At 38.1% G+C, this 24,775-nt stretch overlaps 1 protein-coding gene across 1 annotated transcript in view; it reads right to left on the minus strand.

Annotated features, from left to right (window-relative positions):
- Rps6ka5 (ribosomal protein S6 kinase A5) overlaps positions 1-24,775 on the minus strand; it is a 181,377-nt gene that overhangs the window by 50,295 nt on the left and 106,307 nt on the right. Inside the window, exons 4-5 of the mRNA XM_005343453.3 lie at positions 13,483-13,598; positions 9,884-9,991 (exon numbers count right to left, since the gene is read on the minus strand). Coding sequence (XP_005343510.1) covers positions 9,884-9,991; positions 13,483-13,598 — 224 coding nt within the window. The remainder of the gene's footprint in view (positions 1-9,883; positions 9,992-13,482; positions 13,599-24,775) is intronic.

The raw sequence follows: 24,775 nt of genomic DNA on the forward strand, positions 1-24,775 counted from the left end.
TATATATATACACACACACACACAAATGTATATATTGTCAAAATACACTCCAAATCTACACCACTACCTGTGGCTCAAGGCAACATCATCTTTTGCTAAGACTACTGCAGAGCTTCCTTAACTCAATTCCTGTCCCACTCTGAGTTACCATCCATGCCAAGCAGAATCATATTCTAAAACAGCTCCATTTATGTCGTGCTACTCAGACTCACTAGTGGCTACTGGTCTGTACTGAGAAGCCATGGTACTTACATGCCCTTTCCGTGTAACCCTTCCATATACTTACCTGTCCTCACCCCACTACTCTAGTCATCACTTGTTCCACACAACCCACCTCTTACCTAGAAAAAACTTCCCAAGCTACCTACAGGGCCCGCTCTCACTTTCTTCACACCTGTCTCCTCACATGTTAATTTCTTGGTAAAGCACCTCCATGTCAACCTAGTTATTCCCCGATCCGTCCATCCCTTTCCTACTGAATTTGATTTCTTGCAACCTACTAATATACTACATACATATTTGACTTACACACATTACTGTCTGCTGCCCAGTTTAGAGGAGAAACCTTTGTCTCTTTGGCTCACTATCAGATCTCCACATCTTGACTGAACATGGCAGACACTGATTCAGTATGTCCTGAATATGCAGAAAAAATGGAAGTGTTCATAACTAAAAATGTGAGCTCATATGGTATTACATTATTTTGCTCTCTGACTTTCATATGCGTTCCAAGCCATGGACGTGCATACATATATACACACAAAATGTAAAAAAAAAAACCATACTATTATTCTGCTAAATGGACAAAGCAACAAAATGACTCCTAATGACTTGATACTATACTCATCAATGAATCCCTCACTTAACCCTCATCACAGAAACTTCATACAGTAGATGTCAATTCACAGATGGACCCACAACTTGTCAACATGCAGAGAATAAGAGCCTTTGGAGTGCTTGACTGTAGTGGGATGTCTATACTACACTCTTCCCCTCAAGGCTCTATGTGAGGGGTGGGGCAGAAAGAATGTAAGAACGTCAGGAGCATGATGGTATACATCTTTAATTTTAGTACTCAGGAGGCAGATGCAGGCAGATCTCTATGAATTCAAGGCTAGCCTGGTACGCAAGTCCCAGGCCAGCCAACCTCCCCTCCTCATGTCCTGGCAAAAAAAAAAAAAAAAAAAAAAAATTATAGGAGCCAGAGGGGGTAGTAGGAGTGGATCATTTCAAAGAAACTGCTTTTTTTTTCATACACAACAGGGCAGATGCATATTTGAACTCTGACTGTGACAGTATGCATAAGATCTGCAAAAGCTCAAGCCAGATAGAATCCTAGAATGGAGGAGGGAGAAGGGCACAAGGTCTTTCTCTATCAAGGAGCTACTGTATTAACTGATGCTGGAAAAAAATATATATTGCCTTTAATGGTGTGACAGCTGTATATTATCAGAGCAGGCCCCATACCCAGAACTAGTCAGCCAACACCAATTGGACTCCGTAAGTTTAAGAGTTGGGGAGAAAAAAAAGGATAAAGAAAAAGAGAAAGAGAACATGAAGTTGGATGGGTTAGGAGATAAGGAAGGATCTGTGTGGAGTTGTGGGAAGGGAAAAACTATGATAAACAGTAAAACTGCCAAAATTTAATAAAAACAATGTTTTAAATCAAAGAAATTTACAAAAAACAAATAGTAATAACCTATTTTCAATCTTATTATCCCAAGGGTAAATTCTCCTAAAGTCTCCTAGTGCAGCAGTTTTCAACTTGTGGGTCTCAACACTTTGGCAAACCTCTAGCTTCAAAAAAATTTACATTATGATTCATAACCGTAGCAAATTTAGCTATGAAGTAGCAATGAAAATAATTTTATGATTAAGGGTCACCACAATTGAGAAACTGTATTAAAGGGTCACAGCATTGGGAAGGTTGAGCACCACTGCCGTAGTAAGTCCCTGATGCTCAATATAGTTTTAAATAATGTTCTTTTGCTCCTCAGAAAATAAAAGAGACAATTCTACACTTATAGATGCATCTTATTCATTTCTGCTGTGACCAGTGGCTCTCTAGTGGACACATCATAGGAATGCTTCCTGTCATCCCAAGGCAGTGACCAGCCTACTCTCATGGACACCTGCTTGACCTCTAATAGCTATTCATCAGAATAAAAACCAAAATAGGAGAGAAAATAGATAAAACTGACAGTTAAATATTTTTTTAAGTTAAAAAAAAAACATGATCTAAACAAATGGAATAGTCAATACTTAAGACGTTTCTAGGAAAATGCTAATTCAAAAGTTTTCCCTGCTTGCTGTTGTGTTGTTTATATTGAACTGGACTTAAAGAAAAAAGAAAAGACAGAAACACTAGCCTTAATAAGCTTCAGAACCAGTAATGTCTCCCATAAGAAAAAGTAAGACGGGCACGCCATTAATCCCAGTGCTCAGGAGGCAGAGGCAGGCGGATCTCTAGTTCGAGGCCAGCCTCGTCTACAGAACTAGTTCCAGGACAGTTAGGGCTGTTACACAGAAAAACTTGAGAGAGAGAGAAAGAGAGAGAGAGAGAGAGGAGAGAGAGAGAGAGAGAGGGAGAGAGAGAGAAGGAAAAAAGGAACTGTCAAACCATCTTGTCCCTGCCTCTAAAGGAGCCCCAAAAATCTGCTCTGATGTCTAGAAAGAGAAACTTCACAAATGACTATAGTTAAATATTATTAACACTAAGGTATTTTATAATATCTTTTTTCTATTTTTCTTATATTTATTTGTGTGTGTATATGTGTGTGCAGGTCAGAGGACCATTCTGTTGAGTCAGTTCTCCCCTTCTACTATAGGTAATTCACAAACCAAACTCAAGTGGTCAGGCTTGGCAGCAAGTGCCTTTACTTACTGAACTACCTTGCTGGCCCAATTTTAATGTTTTTTAAGTTAAGGACAAATTGAGACCACAGATGAATACTTTGGATTTTAATCCTCTTCCTTTTCCAGCACCTCTAGCCCAATGCTTACCTAAAGAGTAATTATCCACAGTCACTTATTGTGACAAATGAATGACAGGAGTAATTAAAAGAGCCCCAGTAGGCTTTCCAGGAGCATATGCAAATGAAACCAATCATAAATACATGCCACTACAAACCGATCAAGACAGGAGATAGATGGAGGTAATCACAAACTACCATAGAGGGTTATTGTATGATTCTTAATGCAAAAATGTTTGTATCAATCCCGACTCTTATACAGTATGGTGGTTTGTATAAGAATGTCTCCCACAGGCTCTGGTATTTTAACATTTGGTCTCAGTTGGTGATGCTGTTTGACGGGGTTTGGTAAGAAGGACCATGTTGGTAGAAGTATGTCACCGGGGGCGAGCTTTGAGCTATTTAAAACCTAGCTCTACTTCCAGTTTGCTTTCCCTGCTTCATGCTTTCAGTTAAGGATTTGAACTCTCAGCTTCCTGCTCTGGCTGCCATGTCTGCTGCTACTATGCCTCTCACCTCGATGGACTCACCCTTTAGAAACTGTAGGTCAAAATAAACCATTTTTCTCATAACTTGCTTTCAATAAGGGTGTTTGATCACAGCGATAGAGAAGTGACTAATGCACCCTAGCTATCTTGAGAAATATACATTATAATAGCCAAAACCAGAAAATGTATTTTTTAGGAGGCACTTACTAGAGAAAGATGTAATTTTCTTATGAATAAGAACATAAAGGAAGAATAACAAGATTCTTGTGTATACTTTAACTTTGCTCATAATAACCTGAGGTTTGAATAGTACACCTCGCAAACTGAAATTAATATATACAATGTTTTATATTTCAAAATATACCTGCATGAGAAAGCTTATTATATATGTATGGCAATCCTATAAGTAGCTAAGATAACTATTATGTTACAGATGAAGAAATTAGGATTCAGAAGGGTTAAGAACTAAGTGGCTTTTCATTATTAACATTATATTGCTAAAAAGATCCCATCTTCAACACAATATAATAAATCACTGCATCTAAACTTATCAAAGGTTCAAATGCTCATTATTTTTATAAGTCATGCTCTATGGGTCTTTTCCTTTTAAGTATATATACCACAGCAATGAGCTGTAACTTAGATATCTCACTTTTAAGTGTTGAAGAGTTATTTTTCTTGATTAAAGCATATAATTTTGTCTATCTTGGAATTCTTGATTGTTATGAAAAAATTTTAAACACAGTATTTATATAGAGAGGAACAACACATGAACATATTTTCAACATTACTTTACTGTTTATGAATAAAAAGACAATTTTGTCAAAGTAATTCATTATCTTTATTTTACACTATTTTTATTAAGTTTCTTATTCCACATTAAAATTAGATATGCAATACATAGCAGACTGTCTGCCTGACTCAACAAACATTTCTTTTTTAAAAGAGATTTATTGGTTTTTAATTTCATATGTATGGGTGCTTTACCTGTTTGTATGTATACACCCTGTGTGGTTCTTGGTGCCCATGGAAGCCAGAAGAGGCCACCGGATCCCCAGGGCTGGAGATACGGACACTTGTGAGCTACCATGTGGGTGCTGTAGATACAAGTCAGATCTTCTGGAAGAGGAAAAGCTCCTGACTCACCTCTGCAGCCCTCAACAAACATTTTTGTTGTTGTTGTTTCCTGTCTCTGTCTCCTGAGTGCTGGGATTAAAGAAATGCGCCATCACTGCTCAGCCCAACAAGCATTTCTTAACTATCAAAGCTACTTTGTGGAAGACCACATCCTCACCTGCAGGGACTTTCTTTTGCTTTTGGAATCTCAAGGGATTTACTGATTTTATAGCTGAGAAAAAGAACATACCAATAAAAGTATCAAACTGTACAAAGTATTATCATAGAATATGTTTAAAGTTAATAAAATAAAATCGATTCTGTATATAATTCAGATTAGCAATCTTTACCTAGAAATAATCATGCAGATATTTAACAAATATTTAAATATATGTTCACAATTTGTTATGATCACCATCCTGTTTCTAGGGTTCATTTTAATTTTTAGCATATAGGAGGTACTTTATATAATTCGAAAATAAAGAGACAATTATGCTATGACCAGAACATATCAAATATACAAAAAAAGTTGCTAAAATTAAATTTGAATATAGGTGACAGTGTTATGGCTGTGGCAGTCTGTGGGCCACTGACAGTGGGACGAGGATTTATCCCTACTGCTTGAACTGGCTTTTTGGAGCCTATTCTCTTTGGAGGGCCTTGTTCAGCCTCGATATGGGGAGGGCCTTGGTCTGCCTCAAAGTGATGTGCTAGACTTTGTTGACTCCCCATGGGAACCCTTATTCTGTCTGAGGCGTGGACGGTGCTGGAAACAAAATGGCCATTAGTTCAAGTTTTAAGAGACTCCAGAAAAGAGAATTCTTATCTGACCCCTGAGAGTAAAAGCTGAAGTCTAGCCTGACAGTACGGCCTTTAAGGCAAAGAGAAAGAATGAGTTAAAAGAACCCAAGAGTGTAATGTTCTGTCAAAATGCAGTTGGCTATAGCTAGTGAAAAAATTAGCTTATCAAGGACTTAGTTCTCTGCTTTATCCTGAACTCTAACATAACCAATTGGTGGCATTCTTTTAGGGGGTAGTGTTTGACCTATCCAGCAAAAAAACACAGGAACTTTCTTCTCTCATAAAAGAAGAACTGGCTGCTTCAGTAACGCAGGACATCTGTTGATCTATGATTACTCTATCCAAGATTCCTTAATTCTTATCAGCTTTGATTTGTTGTTTTGGCTTAGTTTGTTCTGGGCCCCAACAGTTCACTATTCTCTAGGGACCTGGTCTATTTTCTCCTTTTTCTAAATCACCAGCCACAAGTGCCTATTCAGCAAGTGATTCTTTTCAGCTTTGTATTTAGCCTAGTATCGAGCACGCTGAAGGCCCTCAACAAGCACAGACCAAATGAATGAGCAAATGGATGTGAGCATCCATGGAGGGAAAAGTAATCATTAGGTCTGTTAGGGGACAGCCCACATACTACATACCAGACTGCCAAACAGTCTGGTGAGATACTTTAAACATGTCACTTAAAAAAAAACCATTGTATTGAAATATATTAAAATAACTACAAAATTGAGACACTATCAAACATGCTTCTGTGGCACAGACTGAGCATATCATGTTACAGGCTCCTCTGTAGAAAGAGGTTATCTGTGGAGGTTTACTTTCAACCCCCTCAAATGACAGCATCTTTCAACTTTCTAAAAGGTTTATTTACTTTCTAATTTATGTGTATGAGTGTTCTACCTGCATATATAGGAAAATCACATGTATCCCATGTTGGTGCCTGTCTGAGGTCAGAAAAAGAGTATCAGATTCCCTGGCACTGGAGTTACAGAAGGTTGTGATGACATTACAACATGACATTACAGAGAGAGTTTAAGTATAATTCTCAGAGATATTTTAAGTAATTTGTGTAGGAAGTGAAGTTTATACACATGGGCCCACCAGAAAGCCAGAGTTAGCACTCCTTCATCCACCACGTGGACAACCTGTGGTTGTTTGACATCACCTCCATACACTCCAGGTTCTAAGTTTACATACAACCACTAAGAAGCCATTCTCTTATACTTATTCACAAGTATGTATTTAGTACTAAATATACAGCATTCCCGTAATGCATAAAAAACCATGCTGTTAACTAAGCTGCACAATGGCCTGTCCAGAACTCTTAGGTTGGTTGCTAGGAGGTCCAACAGTTACAAGACACTATTTTACTTAAGATATGGTGAGAAGATATACCATCGACAGTTGATCCACGTCTATACCTCTGTTTGCCATGCTAGCATGCCGTTCAAGTAAGCATTTTTCAAATTTACTCTTCATTGATCTAGGATTTTTCTCTGCTCATAAAGCTGAATTTTAAAAAGCTACTTTGGGGAAAAGTATGTGCTATAGCATTGTTTTAGATAAAAACTTCAGGACGATGAACAGAACAGCTGTCAAAGAATCAAAACCAAGAAGTTTCCATCCAGTACAGCTATCCTAAAATACTCATCAGATGCAGGGGGAAAAAGTGAACCCAAGAATCAAGAAAGAGATATCTGGTGATCCAGCTTTCTTGCTAGTGCAGTAACAGACTGGCAAGAAATTTATCCCCCAAAACAGCAAATACATAACCTTCTCCCACTAGAAGCTTACAGTCTGTGCAACATACCACCATCCCAGACTGATTCTGTGTGGGGCAATTTTAATTCCATTGGGAGCTATATCATTGGCTGTCTGCACAGTGATTTTCTGGGCAATAATGTTAAAGGGTTACATTTCATCAGTATTACAGACTTATTCAAGTATCACCTTTTCCTCAGTGATGATCTTGAAAAATATGAGATATATTTTTTCTGCTGGTTTATGATAAGCAGCTATTATATTACCCACCGACCGACCGACCGACCGACCGACCGACCGACCGACCGACCGACCGACCGACCTACCTACCTACCTACCTACCTACCTGTCATATAGCATCCATCTGTCCATCACACTATGGATCAATCATAGGTCCTTGCACACATTAAACAAGCACTCTTCTTACAGAGCTGTATCTTTAATTCCTTTCAGCATTTACTTTGAAACAAGGCCCAACAGTAAGTTGCCTAGTCTGCTCTTGAAGTCACTTTGTTGTTCAGGCAGGCCTTGAACCCAAGATTCTCCTGCTTCAGCCTCCCAAGGAGATGGGTTTATAAACCTGAGCCACCAGGCCTGGCTATAACTATGAATCTTTTAAAACTTAAAACTCTGTCTTCTGACAAGTTCAGAATTCATTGAATGTTCAGACTTATTTTCAATTTTAGTTCATCACAATACAATGCTGTTTGCTTGATTATCACACCATGAAGTGTCTTGAGTTCACTGTGACAGAGCAGAGATACTTGTTCAATATTTTTTATATTTTTATTTATCTTGTGTGTGTGTACATATGCACACATGAATGTGGGTGTGCACATGAGTCAGAGGACCACCTGAGGAAATCGATTCCCTCCTTTCACTATGTGAGTCCTGGCGATCAAACTCAGGTGGTCAGGCCTGGTAGCTGGTGCCTTTATTCATAAGGCACTTTGATGGACCATTTTTCTATTTTCTGTTAACTTCTATTTATTACTTTAAATCTTAATAGTTACAGCTGGGTGGTGATGGTACATAACTTTAATCCCAGCACTCAGGAGGCAGAGGCAGGTGGCTCTCTGTGAGTTTGAGGCCAGCTTGGTCTACAAGAGCTAGTTCCGGGGCAGGCTCCAAAGCTACAAACACACACACAAACAAACAAACAAACAAAAAACTACCCCCCTACACACACACACACAAAGAAAAAGACAAAGAAAAAATCCAAACAGGTCCTCCTTCTGTTTCCTTAGGTTTGATACAATGGTCATTCCTACACATACTCTTCAATGAGCCATTCACAAGAACACTGCTGTGCAACTCTCCAGTAGCCTGCATTTTTGTGCTAGAAATAAATATAAATGCTTCCTCTTTTTCTTATAGTGTTACCACATGAGGATCTGCAGCTCCTCTGGGATTTCCAATATATCTTTACATCACACAACAGAGAATAAATCAAAATTAAAATAAAATAAAGTGGGCAATGTATACAGGCTTTGGGCTGCACATGGAGAGTAGACCATTGAGAACTTGTTCTTGTGCATGAAGCTGCCATCTGTCTGATCTTACTACCTTCTGTAGGTCAGGGGTCTGTACTGGGGATCTGTGTGTTCATGCAAAAGATGTATCACAACTGACAGTCTCTTGTTCCTCAGGGACAATGAATAAACTATGTTCTATGTCTGTGTTTTGACTGTGGCACATCACAGGATGGCAAGTACGGCATTTTTCATTTGTAATATTATGTTGGCACTCAAAATTTTTGGTTAGGGTTGCTTGACCTATACTTAATCTGGAACACAATACTGATGTGTTTTATTCAGTCAAGTCCTATATTACAAAACTCTTTTTTTGTTGTTATTTTTGTTTTTCAAGACAGTGTTTCTCTGTTTAACAGCCTGGCTGTCCTGCAACTTGCTTTGTAGACAACATTGGTCTCAAACTAACAGAAATCAGTCTACCTCTGCCTCCAGAGTGCTGGGATTAAAGGCAAGCACCACCACCAGCCAGCTACAAAACTCTTACTATGACTCTATGTTCTAAATCAATAATTTTCTGGACAGAAACAAAATTGGTCCCCAAACTTAACTGTTCTTTTGAATAATTAGTACTTGAAAATACAACTTTATCATAACTTCTACATAAAAATAACACTTGATTATAATTAGTAGACATATAGCTTTAAATGCAATTGGAGGCACCTGTGATATTAAACAATCCCTAACTAACACTGTAACTGTAGGACCTTTTGTTCATATCTACAGTCAGCATAACAATGTCTTAGTTCATTCCGAGCAAAGCCCAGCAAGATTATAAAGCGTTAGATCTGGTAGGTACTGTTACCCTTCCCAGTGAACTCTAAGGGTCTTAAATTGGTAATTACAATGTAAACTAAATGTGTTTCACTTTGGTTTCTTTTTGTTCATCACTCAAGCCATTCTCCTAATGGGTAAAAAGGGTTATTTTAAATATTAGTTATACCTGACACATTCTATGGAGAAGGGTACAATGTCGAAGTGAAGAAGTCTGATATACAGAGAGGTTTACTATAATTTTAATAGGATGGTTCTATGGTAATATTAAAATAAAAATCTCAACAGTCCATTCATATCAATTATTTACCTTGAACAAATCTGCACAGACTTCTGTAACCCACACAGTACTACTGTTCTATTAAATGTTTATTGGCAAATAATTTTTCATCCTTGTTTTCATTCTGTTATTATTAACTTCAAATTAAAATATAATACTCACTTCATCAGCCACAAACTCCTTACTCAGACCAAAATCTGTCAGCACCACATGGCCGTTAGAATCAAGTAGAATATTTTCAAGCTTAATGTCACGGTATATAATCCCCAACTGTAAAAACAAAACAAAACAAAATAATTTTAAGACATTTTCCAATTTCCAAATCAATTAAAACAGCATTTATCTACCTTTGAGGAGATTCCTCTTCAGGATTCTGAGGCTCTTAGAAACTCCTGGGGCTCAAGTGCTAGCTTTCCCAAAGCTCTCTGAATGTATCTTAGTTCTGTGTAACAAGGGTCTAGCCCTGGAACCAGCTTCTTTGGGATCTCCCTGTTGACTATTAACTCTTTCTGTCTCTATTCCTTTTTTTTTTTTTTGATTTTTTGAAACAGGGTTTCTCTGTAGCTTTGGAGCCTGTCCTGGAGCTAGCTACCTTGAACTCACAGAGATCTGCCTGCCTCTGCCTCCTGAATGCTGGGATTAAAGGCGTGCGCCACCACCGCCCGGCTGTCTCTATTCTCCTTAATGAACACTAATTCCAAATTATCTTCATGGTCTTTCTTGGCCAGTTCTTGCCCACAACTCTGCAATGGCTTCAGCAAACCTTCCTAAGGAGCCATCATATCCTATGTTGATCATTTCTGTTTTCAAACTATGTATTTATCTGCAAATTACTAATGTTTTCTAGGTATTTACCCTTTGCCTTAATATATTTACACTGTGCACTGTTTTAGATTTTATGCACTTATCTAGTATCCTGTATGATGCAATATGTCAGACAGGCAATTAATAAAGGCTTTTAAAATAACAAGTTCTTAAACATAAAGGTTAAAGAGCATGGGTTAATTTTGATGTTTAGTTCTAATTTAGCAAAGCAAATCATTAAATAACATATGTCATGCATTGATTTACAACAAGGTATGATCTGGAAGTAAGCTGTTAGAATATTTTGACTGTACAAGCATCATGGAGTGCACATCAAGGGGCATAGTGAAAAAATATGTGTATCCTATTCCTCCTGAGGCCACAGTGAACAAACAGATGTGGGCAAACCAAGTAAAAATGACCAGGTCAAACATGAGACATACGAAGTTGCTGCTATTGAAACAGAGTAGAGTGGTTTATAGGAAACCCTCTAAAATGATGATTAAAATATATATTAAATATTTAAACCAGAAGAATGTTTGGCTTTTGACCATTATCAGGTTTTACTATGTCATACATAATGATATGTGGTCCATTATTACATGAGCGGTAGCTCAGCCAGCTTATTTACACCAGCAACACATGGGCAGGTACAAAGTACAGCATTCTGATAGCTACATAACCACCAAGTGACAGGAAATTTTTTTAGCTCCATTGCAATCTTATGGGATCACTGTCAAATACAGCCCATCACTGAGTGAACTGTTACACCGTTCAAGACTGTATGCCTCTCTATTTTGTTTTTCATGTAAGCAGTACAGTAAAACATGTTAACTACACACTACAAATCTAAGAGGTGTCTGCCACTTCAATATTTTCAGTTATATCAGCATGGATTAAGAGCTTTGATACTTTAAAAAATTGTTTTCTTCAACATCCAATATAGGAAAAAGCAGATTTCTAGTAATCTCTCAAGACAAAAATTATATCGCCCTCAAAAACAAAACAAGCAGTAGGCAATTATCCTATGAAAGCTTCAGTGGTTTTCAAGAAAGATAGAAGGAAAACACTTAAGAGCGTGTACCGAAGACGCCTGATTTGAAGCATTATGTTTACCTAGCAACCTGCAGCACTCTGCATCTAAACAACCTCCTTGGAAAAGATTTTTAGAGACAAACTGTTTACTATCCAATTTACTTCATCACTTCCAAATAAATCTGTACTTTTATCTCTCCTTACAAGAATTAGTACCAGTGCTGGGTGGTGGTGGTGCACACCTTTAATCCCAGCACTCAGGAGGCAGAGGCAGGCACAGCTCTGTGAATCTAAGGCCAACCTGGTAGAACAAAATGAACAGAATTGAATTATATAAATTATAGACTGTGTTTTCTAGCTTACCCATTTGGCTTTGTGTTTTGCTTTTACTTTAGAGTTTATAGTCAATTTTACTGTCATTTTTGTATTTTAAAACATTATATCTAATTATGTTTCAAAGGTCTTGTAGCTTATTCTGAACAGTAACATTTTTGATATAAAGATGTTTAAGCCAAATCTTATCACACAAAAGAAAGCATAGGCATGAAGCTTGTCACCACAGTGAAGATTCTATCGAAAGCAGCACAAATGGCTGTTCACCGGCCCCGCTCTCCCTCCCACTGCCGGTCTCTTCTCTTCCTGCCTCCCAGACATCTTCATTTACTCCTCGCTTGTGACAGGATCTCACTATGTAAAACCAGGCTGCTCTCTCATCACAACCTGACCCCTACAGCTCCCAGGTGCTGGTGTTTTCTAAAGATTCTAATGTCGCCCCCACCTGTCAATACAGGTGCTTCTGTCAGGACTTGTCTCTGTCCTGGGCTGGACCTGCTGTTTTTTGACTCCTGCCTTATTTTCCTCTATCTTCCAGAATTTTTTCTCAATCTTTCTCATCTACCATCTATATCTTTGACTCAATTTCTTATCAAAACTCTCTGCCCCTTGAAGATGTCTTCCTTGCCATTTTCCTTCAATTCTCACCTCTTTTTTTCTGTGTTATATATGTATATTTTAATCTGTTTGTAATAAGTGAAGGGAGGGCTGACAAACATAACAAAGAGTGGCTTCATATCTGAACTTTTGGAATTTAGTGACTCAAATCACTTTTGTTCCTTTATGAGCTTGCATACCTTTGAGATAAATTACTTTAGCATTTTCTACTTCTGAAGAAAACCATACACACTGAGACACAACATAGAAACTGTCCACTTCTCCAATAACTTAAATAAGTTACTCAAAATTTCATGAATCAAGGTTAAGGATATATGTAATAATACAAGTTTAAACTGATTTGTACAGAATTGCAACATGATCATAGATACAATGTTTAGGTAAAGGTTTCAGTATCTGAGCTCACGTCACTTGGAGGCAATGAGCAGGAACAGAGCAGGGCAGGTGCAGAAGAAAGTTAACACAGGAGGGAGGGAAATAACCCTGAACCAATAGCAAAATCAGGAAGTCTGAGGACATGGATGGATTGTGCCAAGGAGCAAGTCACAACTAAGAAAACACATTTTACAACTTGGGGCTTCATTTTAACAACCAACAGCTTTTATTCTCATATTTTATAATAAGCAAAGTATGGGGGTTTCTTCATGAAGACCATCAAAAACAAAAAATCTCAGGTTAGAATTTATTTTATTTCATTTATTGAGTTGGGGCCCGACCTCACTTTGTAACTCAGTTAGGCCTTCAATTCATGATCTTCCTGCCTCAGCCTCCCAAGAGCTGGGATTATAGGCATGCTGCACTAGGTCCAGCAAAAAGCAAACATTTTCAGAAAGAAGCTATGAAAATGAGAACACAGTAACATTCATAATTCCCAAGACAACCTGTGAAAACATCAACTTGCTTAGCTCCCTCAACACCTCAGTTAACAGACTGTTCAAACAAAAGCAAACTCCAAATATGAAGCACCTTACCTTGTGCAGGTGTTCCAGGGCAAGCACGATTTCTCCAACATAGATCTGCACTTCGTGCTCTGTAAAACGCTCTCTTTGAGAAAGATGAGTAAAAAGTTCTCCACCATTTATATAATCTAAAAATGAAATATATTTTTTCTTTCTTTGACTTGCATTCATAAATGAAAGGAAATAACTCCTTTTAATCACTTTGGGTTAATCATGAATTTATTTTTGCAGAACTCTCAGAAATGACAGTTTCATAAAAAGCATTATTAGTTTCATATTTTCATACAATTTCTTAACACAATGATCACCCCAAACCAATCAAATTGATGTGCAACGAGTACCACCATTAAAACTATGACACAAAATTCACACAAACTTAAGAATACTTTTCCAAAGCCCTCTGCCACCAGTGTGTAACTTACTGTAGAGTATCAAACATCAGCCATATGTTGACCAACATTCCCAATCCCACACAAACCCCAAACAAAACACACGCAAAATCCTATCTTGCCATATGCAATGGTTGTCAATTGCTAAGAGCTATAAATAGATTCTCTATATTCCAGAATTGTCTGGGCACACTTTAAAAGATGTATTGCTAGGCAGCATGTAGCACTCTTATGGCTCCATAAAGCATGGAATATGGAGGAAAAGCAGTACAACATGGCTGAAGGAAGTATTCAAAATCCAAAGATCACATTTTTCTTCAATTTCCCCTTTATCACAAGTGAGGTAATGAAAGAGGAGACAAAAAGGCTGAATAAAAAGGGGGACTGCCTATTTGGGGGGAAGGAAACACTAATCATATGTATTAAGATATTACTTGAAGACCTAACTATGGATGAATTTAGATAATAAAGATTAAAATCATAAAGTGTTTAAAACTGTACAGACAATAACTTTTTCAAAAAATTAAACTCTAGTTTCATTGGAGGCTATCCACAAAGAACATTTCCTTTCCGAGGTTTCTGTATTTGCCAAGGGTTTTTAATTTATCTGAACACAAAGATAATTATTTAAAAGGCATAAAAAAACACAACATTCCTATAAATGAACAATGGATTTTTTTGTTTTAAGTAGTTACTGACATCTGTCTAAATTTACATAGTCACAGCTCAGAGATACACACCTATATATGAATGGTCAAATTCCCACAGTCTCAAATGTGCAATTCAATCACTCATCTCTACGTCCAACCTCAGCAGAGCCAACCTCTTCCTCGTGTTATCAGCACAGCACCCATATAATTTTCTTGCTGTATTCCTAATGCTAGTTGTACTCCCTCTTCTGCTACACTGCATTTTTAAGCATCAAGACCAATATAGTCATCACACTACACCCACCACAAATGCCTGTATGCAGCACTCAATATATTCTGACATCTTTCTCTGTATCAGGAACTTGCCCCATTGTTCTCTTGTTGTCTCCTCAATGATGGTTCCCCTCTCCAAAAACAATCATTAAATCCCCAAAGACAGTCTAGCATAAAACAAAAACAAAACAAAAAAACCTCCAATATGTTTCTTGTCAGAGACAATGTGACACATCTGGACAAAGGTGAGCTTTGTAACTGAGAGACTCAAACTAGACAATAGTTCTACTGTTGTAAACAACTAAGTTTCTGATCTCCAATTCTTTATCTATTAAACTGAAACAACTATTTGTGAATTACTGTTGCTTGGGATATAAGAAGTGCTTTTCCATTGCTGGGGAGACTCAAGAAAAAGAAAATATAAATCCAAGAAGACAAGGTTAATATGTCAAGTTACCTATTTTCCTACTTCTGAGATAAATGGCTTGGACATTAATAACAATCAGTATTTTATAGGTATATGCATGCTACATAGTTTATAGGCAATTCTACCCAGTTGCCCAGGCTTTCACAGTGGTAAAGCAGAAACTGAGGCACCACAAGAAATCTAACAGAAGTTATAGTAAGTTCTGTTGTGGGATGTTTTGATCACACTCTGACACTCCCGAGACTGCCCAATAAAGTTATACCCTGAATCAGGGGGCAGAGCCAGTGACCAGCTGACAAGAAGAAACTAGCCATTTGAACAGAGAAGTTGCACAGGAAGACAAGGGCAGGGACTAGAGTTTGAGCTCTCTTGGTTCTGGGAGGAGGGAAGAGACTTGTCTCTTGTGGTATCTCTGGCCAAAAAGCTAGGTCAAATAGCTGTTATTCAGCCTCTCTGAACTAGCAGGTTTTCACCCCAGCCTTTGACTTCTGGGTCTTATTTATAAATAGAACAACAGAGACTTAATTTAAACCTACTCATCACATCAGCAGGGGGGGGGGGCACAAGCCTTGCCAGACTGTGGCCTGAGTGGTCAGTGGGGCACTGACTGAGGGGCTGTAGGGCAGCAGCCAATAATTAAAGTATCAGTAGATACACAGATAGCTGCAAACCTGGCAGAAAAAATCAAAGTGCTGTAATCAAAAGCAGACACAGTAGAAGCTAGTGAGACTCTAGAGGCCAACCAATAGCCATCCTTAGTCTTCATTCTGTTTGGCATGTAGCAGAACATCTCATCATAGTTTTAGTTGTGATTTTCTGGATATGTAGTATTATTTTGCATGTTTAAAAGACTCACTAAACATTTCTACATTTTCTGCTGTGGGGTACATATTAGTTTTCACTCTCACTGTTTTTTGAGATACAATTAATACACCATGAATTCACCCACTTCAAATACAAAATTCAATGATTCAGACTTGTGAAGTCTCTAATCAATTTAATTCCCCCAAGTACCAGAAATTCCAATTTATTTACCTTTGGTTGCTTGTGCTTTTGATGCTATATGTAAGATATTATTATAGAAGTCAATGCCACAAAAAAAATGCCAATGTTTTTGTCTGAGACTTTTACAGTTTTAGGTCTGACCTTCAGTCTTTGATCCATTTAGTTTAGAGTTAACTTTTGTTTATGTTGTGAGGCATGGCCCAAATTCATATTTTAGCATATAGCTATGCAGTTGTTAGAAAGCCATTAGTTGAAAAACTGTTCATTATTGTCACTCTTGCTGAAAAACCAGTTGATTGTAAATGCGATCATTTCTGGACTCTTGGTTCTATTTTATTGACCACATCAATTATATGTCTACACTGAAGTCACATTTTTACAATCAGAATAGTATTGTAGAATTTTTTTTTATTAAAGTCTTATTATTGACCAGACTGGCTTTCAACTCTTGGGCCCAAGCACCCCTTTTCCTGCCTCTCAAGTAGTTGGTGCACATGTATGAACCTGACTTACAATACATTTTGAAATCAAGAAGTGAGTCTTCGATCTTTATTCTTTTTTCAAAACTATTGCACTTCTCCCCTTTAAGTTTCTGTAGCGAGCTGCGTGGAGTCACACCTGATGGAGATGTATAATCAACTCTTGAGATGGCTAAGGCCTGATCTATGCTATGATCACGCAATGATTATCAGCTGCCTGCATATGCGTGAACCTATGGGAAGTGCCCACCTGGCAATCCGGGATTGGCAGCCCATGCCTACTTAAGGGCTGGGAGAGGTTTGCCCAGGGAGAGAGGAGAAGAAAAAGAGGAAGGAGAAAGACAGAGAAGGAAAAAAGAAGGAAGGGGAGAGAGGGGAAGAGAGAGAGAAGTGTAAAAAGTCCTGGAATAAACTGCAGTGAGAACTCCGGTGGTCGCGTCATCCTTGCGGGTCGAGGGTGGACGTGACAAGTTTCCACCTGAATGTTGAGGAGACCTTGCTAATTCTACAGGCATGACTGAAGTTTTGAGAAGGAATGTATACTAAATCTGATATCCAATCTAGGTATATTGCCACCCCTAATATTTCATGAAGATGCTATATTTTTCCATTTACTGGGGTCACTTTCATCCTTTTAACAATGTGTTGCTTTATACTTCTTTTACTGTCAAACATTTTATTCTTTTTAGTCTAAGCTAAATGGAATTATTTTCTTAATTTACTTTCCAGATTTTCACTGCAAGAACATCAAAACTTAGTTGTATGTTGTTCTTATATCCTGCAATTTTGCTTAACCTGATTATCAATTCTAATAGTGTTTAATGAACTCCTTAGGGCTTTATAAGATCTTGTCCTCTTAAAAGTTTTCTTCCTACTTTGCAATCTATAGACCTTTTGTGATCTTTCCCATTCTATAGTGTTAATAAAGTTGTAAACATGGATATTCAGTTCATGTTCCTGATTTTAGGATAGAAGCATTTTGTCTTTCATTACTAAGTATTATGTTTACTGTGGGGTTCTGTTTTGTTCTTCATATATGCTTTTAACTGGTTGAAAAGTTCATTTCCTTGCCTGTTTTAGTGGATGCTTTTCATCACAAATGAATGTTGAGTTTTAGTCAATGCTTTCTCTGTTTGTTTATATATTTTTTTGGGGGAAGAATTTATCTTCTTTATTCAGTAATTTGTAAAACTGAGGAATATAAAATTTCTTTCTTTCTTTTTTTCTTTTTTTTTATTGAGAAAAAAAAATTTCCGCCTCCTCCCAGCCTCCCACACCTCCCACCCTACCCCCACTCCTCTCCCCCTCCCTCTCGAGTCTGAAGAGCAGTCAGGGTTCCCTGCCCTGTGGAAAGTTCAAAGTCCTCCCCCCTCCATCCTGGTCTAGGAAGGTGAACATCCAAACTGGCTAGGCCCCCACAAAGCCAGAACAAGAAGTAGGATCAAAACCCAGTGCCATTGTCCTTGGCTTCTCAGCAGCCCTCATTGTCCGCCATATTCAGAGAGTCCGGGTTTATCCCAAGCTTTTTCAGTCACAATCCAGCTGGCCTTGGTGAGCTCCCAATAGATCAGCCCCACTGTCTCAGTGGGTGGGTGCACCCCTCTTGGTCCTGACTTCCTTGCTCATCTTCTCCCTCCTTCTGTTCCTCATTGGTACTTTGGGAGCTCAGTCCAGTGTTCCAGTGTGTTTATTTAGAAGATCACATAATATTTTATTCTACTGGTTCAGTATGTTGATTCTAGGTCTTTAAGACAATCTTGTACTCCTAGGATTAATCCTACTTGGCCATGCTATATAATCCTTCTTACTTATTCCTGGATTCAGTTTGGTATAATTTTGTTGAGGAATTTTGCACTTTATTCACAAGAGATGTTAGTTTGAGTTTTCTTATGATGTTTTTGTCTGGTTTGTACACCAAGATAATACTGATCTCAGAGGACATGTTGGGAAGTGTTTTCTATTTTTTGAACAAATTTGTGAAAATTTTGTTATTAATTCTTCTTTAAAAGTTTGGTTATATTCACCAGCAAAGACAGCTGGGCCTTGAGTTCTCTTCAAGTATGCCTCTATTTCCCTGAGATCATCACCAGTAATAACAACAGAAATCTGTTTCTTCTTGAGTCGATTTCAGTACTTTTCTTCTCCCTCACTTTTTTTTTTTAAACCCACAGGTTGTCATTAAATAGTCTGGGCTAACCTCAACCTTACAATCCCACTGCCTCACAACTTAAGTGCTGGGATTATACCCATGGCCACGATGCCCGGTTATGTGCTTAGGAAATTTTAACACCCAGTATGTTGTTCATAGTATTCTCTTGTGATTCATTTTAATTCAAAAGCCGTATCTTCTATATCACTCCAGGTTTTATAGATTTATGCCTTTTTTTTTAAGGCTTATCGATTTGTTGTTCTTTTCAAAGAGCATTTTTGCTTTCACTGATTTTTCTGTTGTTGGCATGATATTTTTTATCATGTTTTCTAATATTTATTATTTCCCTCTCTTCTATTTGCTTTGAATTAGTTTTCTCTTTTTGCTGCAATGGCTATTTGGGAGAAAGTTTGTGTATGAATTGAACTTGTACACTTTTGTCTTTGTTATTATTCCACAAGCAACACAATATAATACTTTACATTGTGTAAGATATTATGAGCAATCTAGTAAAGATTTAACATATTCAGGAGAACATATACAAGTTATATACGGTACTACAAACCACTTGTAAAGGAGACAAGCATTTACTGGCTCTTGTGTGCAGCTAGTGTTTATGTCCTCCAATCCCCTACTCCCATGGATACTGAGATGTATGTTCCACATCTAAAATATTGCTATGGTTATCGCCTTATATTTCTGTCTCTGAAAGTACATATTTATAGTTTGTTATATCAGTCTTCCTAGTTATTTTTTTATTTTCTGATTTTGTGCAAGATTCAAATTATGAACTGACTTCAACTCCCTGATGTCCACCCTGGCAAGATTTGTTTTGTTTGAGAGACTTACCTGGCAGCTGAGGCTGTCCTCAAACTCATTGTGATTCTCCTGCCTCAGACTCTTAGCCGTTGGAATTTCAGGCATAAGCTACATACCTCACTTGGCTTTATTTTTTTATGTTTTGTTTTTCCTTATTTAATCGCCTGGCCTGGCTATTAGTCAAGTCTATCTGATTTGTAATATAAGACCTTCAATGTTGCTCCTCAGAGTACAGAGTCCTATAATTTGCACAAATTTCCCTCATTGGCTAGGTTCTCTACCTCTGCTAGTATTACAAACAGTTGCTAGGCTCCACTAATTGCTATCTGATTGCTCAATTGTTTCCAATAATATTCTGGGGCACTAATTGTCCCATAGTCTGATCTAATAAATTCAGGCTCTTAAATGAGTAGTTTGAGGACAGTATTTGAGATCTATTCTTAACCCATGTCTTACTTTGGGTTCCTTATTGCTGTAAAAAGACACTATGACCACAGTAAACTCTTCTAAAGGAAACATTTAATTGTGGTGGCTTGCTTACAGTTCAGAGGTTCAGTCCATGTTGCAGGGAGCATGGCAGCCTGCAGGCAGATGAGATGTGGTGCTGGAGCTGAGAGTGCTTACATCTTGACTCAGAGGCAACAGGAAGTAAACTTTCACACTAAATGAAGCTTGAGAAAAAAAACCTCAAAGCCCATCCCCACAATGACACACTTCCAACAGAAGGTGTGGCCTAGTTTAAAGGTGTGCCTTCCACCTCAAGGTCTGGATTAAAAGTGTGTGTCCGGCTTCTCTAACAAGGCCACACCTCCTAATAGTGCCACTCCCTATGAGTTTATGGGGGTCAAATACTTTCAAACTACTACTATACCCAGGAGGTCTTTTAAGTTGCCTACATCCAAAAATTTGTTTATTTTGCAAATTATTTTGCATACTCCTCACAATCTCTACAGTACCTAAAACTGTTTCAAATACAGTTAGTTCTGTTGGTGAGTGCTTGAGATTTCTCTATTCTTATGAACTAAACAAAAAGCAAAAATAAAAAACAAAACCAAAAACACCTCATGTTCCATGTCCTAGAGCTGATAGTGAGGACAGTAGCCAGATTCAATTGAAGTGCCGCAGGGTGCTGAGTAAAGGCAGCAATCTCTGGTTTCTCAGCCTCCCTCTAACAGTACGGAACCCTTACCCTACAAGCAAAGCAGAACCGGGATGACCAGAGTTCTGCACTCAGCCTCCCAAGCCAGCAAGGAGCTTGCATCCTAGTAATAAGAGCTGGGTGGAAGAAAGGAATCCTCAACTTCTCAGGTACTTTAATGACTTCTTATTAGAGAAATGGATGGGGTTTTTTGTTGAGATCAGACTGCTCTAAGTTATTCCTTATTGTTAAAACTTTTAAAAGATTGTCTTGTCCTTAGAGACTCCATTTTACAAGTATCACTTGACTACGTTCTAAGTGAAAACACAATGGCAAGGAGACTCTGCACCTTATTGGGCACCTAAACAAGGAAATGGCTCAGTTGGCAAATGTAAAAAGACAGGCAAAGCAGTGCGCATTCCTGTAACTCCATAACTGGGAGTGGGCTGGGACTGTGGAGACAGCCAGTAACCAGCCTAGGTAAAAAATAAGGCAAAGAAACAATTGAGGAAAACACCCAAGGTTGAACTTTGGCTTCCACCTGCATACACACTTGAACCTGCATTTAAATGTCCACTAACATGTACATACACACAGACACATGCAATTTATTTATTTATTTGTTTGTTTGTTTATTGAGGCAGGGCTTCTCTGTTTAACAGTCCTGGATGTTTTGGAACTCCCTCTTCAGACCAAGCTGACCTCAAACTCACAGAGATCTGTCTGTCTCTGCCTCTCAAGTGCTGAGATTACAGACGTGTGCCACTGTAGGCCCAAATTTCTACATGGTTTGACAGTCAACTTCCCGGGCCATGGTTAGTATCTGGAGCAGTCACGTACCCTTCCAGACAGGCTGTGCAGGATATGCTGCTTCTTTGCTTTGTAATTATGTAGATCGCCTGAGAAAAGGTGTCAATTCCAAGCTAGCGACAGAGCTGTGGACTTGACTGTAGTCCTGCTACCCCAGAAACAGAATGTTAATGAACTTCCACCACAGTTCACCTTGGGGGATAAAAGGTGTTTGGATAATAAACATGAGTGATCTTCAGGATTTGAATGAACCCTGAGACTCCCTTATGATATTGCTGTGTGAACTGTGTCTCAATTATTCCCGTGCCTTCATGCTGGTTCAGAGAGGGAAAAATAGTTTATGTTGGGGCATCGGACCCTGACACAGGTGTGCCGCCACCACCCAGCTGGCACATGCAAATTTAAAAAGAAGTATCTTATCTCTCTTGTATTACCTTCAAGACACAAAATAAATTTATTCCTAAAAGTTGAACAAGTAAAATCCAATAAACCTATCAAAGTAAAACAGGCCTATATGAGCACATGGCATATTTTTTAAAATCACACCAGGAAAACTAGGCCTGAGAGCTTACTGAGCATACCAGACAGTGAAAGGGGTCCCACAATGTTCACATCTGAACCACATAAAGAGGAGCTGTCAATAACCCTCACATCCCGTCATCTGATCAGTCACTATACACATCAAGGGACTGAATTCCCAAGTTTCCCTAGGGAGTTAGCTGGGCTCTGTCCCTACCGCTGACTGGGCCTACTCCAAGGCCTAGTCTAGATCCTGGTTCTAGAACCTCCAGGATCCCATACTTTGCCTGGACAACTCCTCTTTACCCTGAGGCTCCTCAATAGCTAGACTTTGAAGCTAAGATGCCAATAAACCTCCTGGCGGATTCTTACTATCTTATATACCACCTGTGGCGAGTCTCAGTGCCATCTATATCTGCTTTCCAATTTCTCAGGAAGCCATTCTTCAACTTCGCTACAATTTCTTTAATTGTTATATTATTATTATATGATTGTTGTATAGGTTGATTGATTAATTGTGATATGTAATATATGGCCTAAAAGTTAACTTGAGATTCTAATATAAGAACCTGGTTTTGCCTCAGCTTGCTATCTAGGGAAATCAGAGCTTCTAAGCAAACTGCAAAAACAAAACAAAACAAAACAAAACAAAACAACATAACATGTGAATTTATAGTTATTCAATAAATTCTGACACTGTGGGAAGGTATCAACATGCCCATCTATGCTTCTGACATAGTGGGTGCAGTTTTTCTAGTTTGTTTTGTATTTGTATAGGAACTGTAAAGTCTATTTTTCCATCTCTACAAACACACACACACACACACACACACACACACACTGTTTGGGGTTTTGATCCAGACAACTTTGTACCCATAGTTCAATTTGGTAAGAACTAGAATTTTAACAATACTAAATTTCCAACCATAAACATGGTATATTTCTGTTATAAATAGCAATGCATTTATAACATTCTAATCCATAGAGTAAATTTATTACCCAAGTATATCATATTTTCAAAAACTATCCTCTGAAAAGTTCACTGTATAGTTGTTTGGCACTTATAGAAATATAACCACACCTTGTTTTCTGTACTTTAAATCAACCATTAGCTCACAGAAGACTTGTAAGTGTAGCACATGGAACTCTTTTTACAAAACAGCTATGTCACCAAACAACTAAACTGATGCTTTATCATCAACATAATCACTTGTGAATAAAAAATTTACATAAATTTATCATTACCATCTACCCTCAATCCTGAATCTGTTATTTAACTTGTTCCCCAAGTATCTTCTAGATATGTGACTAGATCCAACTTGAAATGTATTTTCTCAAATATGCAACAAATCCTCAATCTTTCCTAGACTTCCATAACCTTGGCACTTTAGGTTACATGCATGTCAATTTGTAGGCCATGTGACAATGTGAACTGGCCTTACACCAGCATACTCAGAAGTGTATCTTTGGGAGAGTCTTGTGGCATCTGCTCAGTTGGTGCATTATTTCAACTCATCCTACTATCAATGATTTTTCTTTGATCATTTGAATAAGGTGGTTTTCTTTGAGTTGTCTACCATAAGAGAAAGTGAGCCCACACTGCATCTTTATAATTAAGGATTATAATCTTTTGGAGAGGTAGTTTGAAAGTATGCAGCTATTTAGCCCTCATTAAACATTCAGTTATTTAGCTTTATCTGAATAAATTCAGGGTTTCTAATTTTATCTAAAAGACAAGAATGTACCATTGTTAGTTACCAAACTGTAGATCCAGAAAGCCATTGTGGGATATTTGTTTACACTGCATTAAAATGTATCTACGTTTTGCCTCACCTGCCTAAGGCACATGATTGGTTTAATAAAGAACTGAAAGGCCAATAGCGAGGCAGGAGAGAATAGGTGGAACTTCTGGACAGAGGAAGGAACGGTTAGAATCTATTGCAGCAAGAGACACCAACAAGACACAGTGGGAGTCAGACGTACAGAATGGAGAGATAAAAAAAGCCACATGGCAAAATGTGGATTAATAGAAGCATTAATTTAAATTACAAGAGGCAGTGAGGAACAAAATAAGTGTCTGTGTTCTTTTGGGGCACTGGCAGACCAAAAGAAACCTTGCTACAGAAAATATAGGACAAGACTAGATCCAGAGAAATACAGGGGAAGGCTTTATAGGAACATCAGCTTGAGCCATATGGGAGACACAGCACTAACCAAGAGCAAGTCAGGCCAGTGGCTGAAAAAGGGTGGTTAATATAGGACAAGTTCTTGGCAAAGTTCCCAGGTATTTCATGCAAAATCCAGGTACTTCATGCAAACATGGACTGTCCAGTCCTGAATGGTTAGTACCTAAGTTTAGTTTAGATAGTTTATTAGTTACCTTTAACATGGAAGGCCAGTTTTCAGGAGGCTGGCCCTTGTTTGTAGCTGTGTTAGTGGGATAAGTTTTAACTATTCTATTTTTAATTCTAGGGACATTATTGAGTCCTGGGTTTCCATATGTGTAACTGTTTGGCTTTGCTGTGAAAACACAAAATAAGTATAAGGACTGTGAAGTCCTTTCTCAACATCTAATAATTTTGCCTTTTTGGGTAGCCCTTGAATGCTTTACTGCCATAATTAATTCTGTTTTTTTCTTTTCTTTTCT

The sequence above is a fragment of the Microtus ochrogaster genome, chromosome 1 (assembly GCF_000317375.1).
Source record: "Microtus ochrogaster isolate Prairie Vole_2 chromosome 1, MicOch1.0, whole genome shotgun sequence".
Taxonomy (NCBI): Eukaryota; Metazoa; Chordata; class Mammalia; order Rodentia; family Cricetidae; genus Microtus; species Microtus ochrogaster.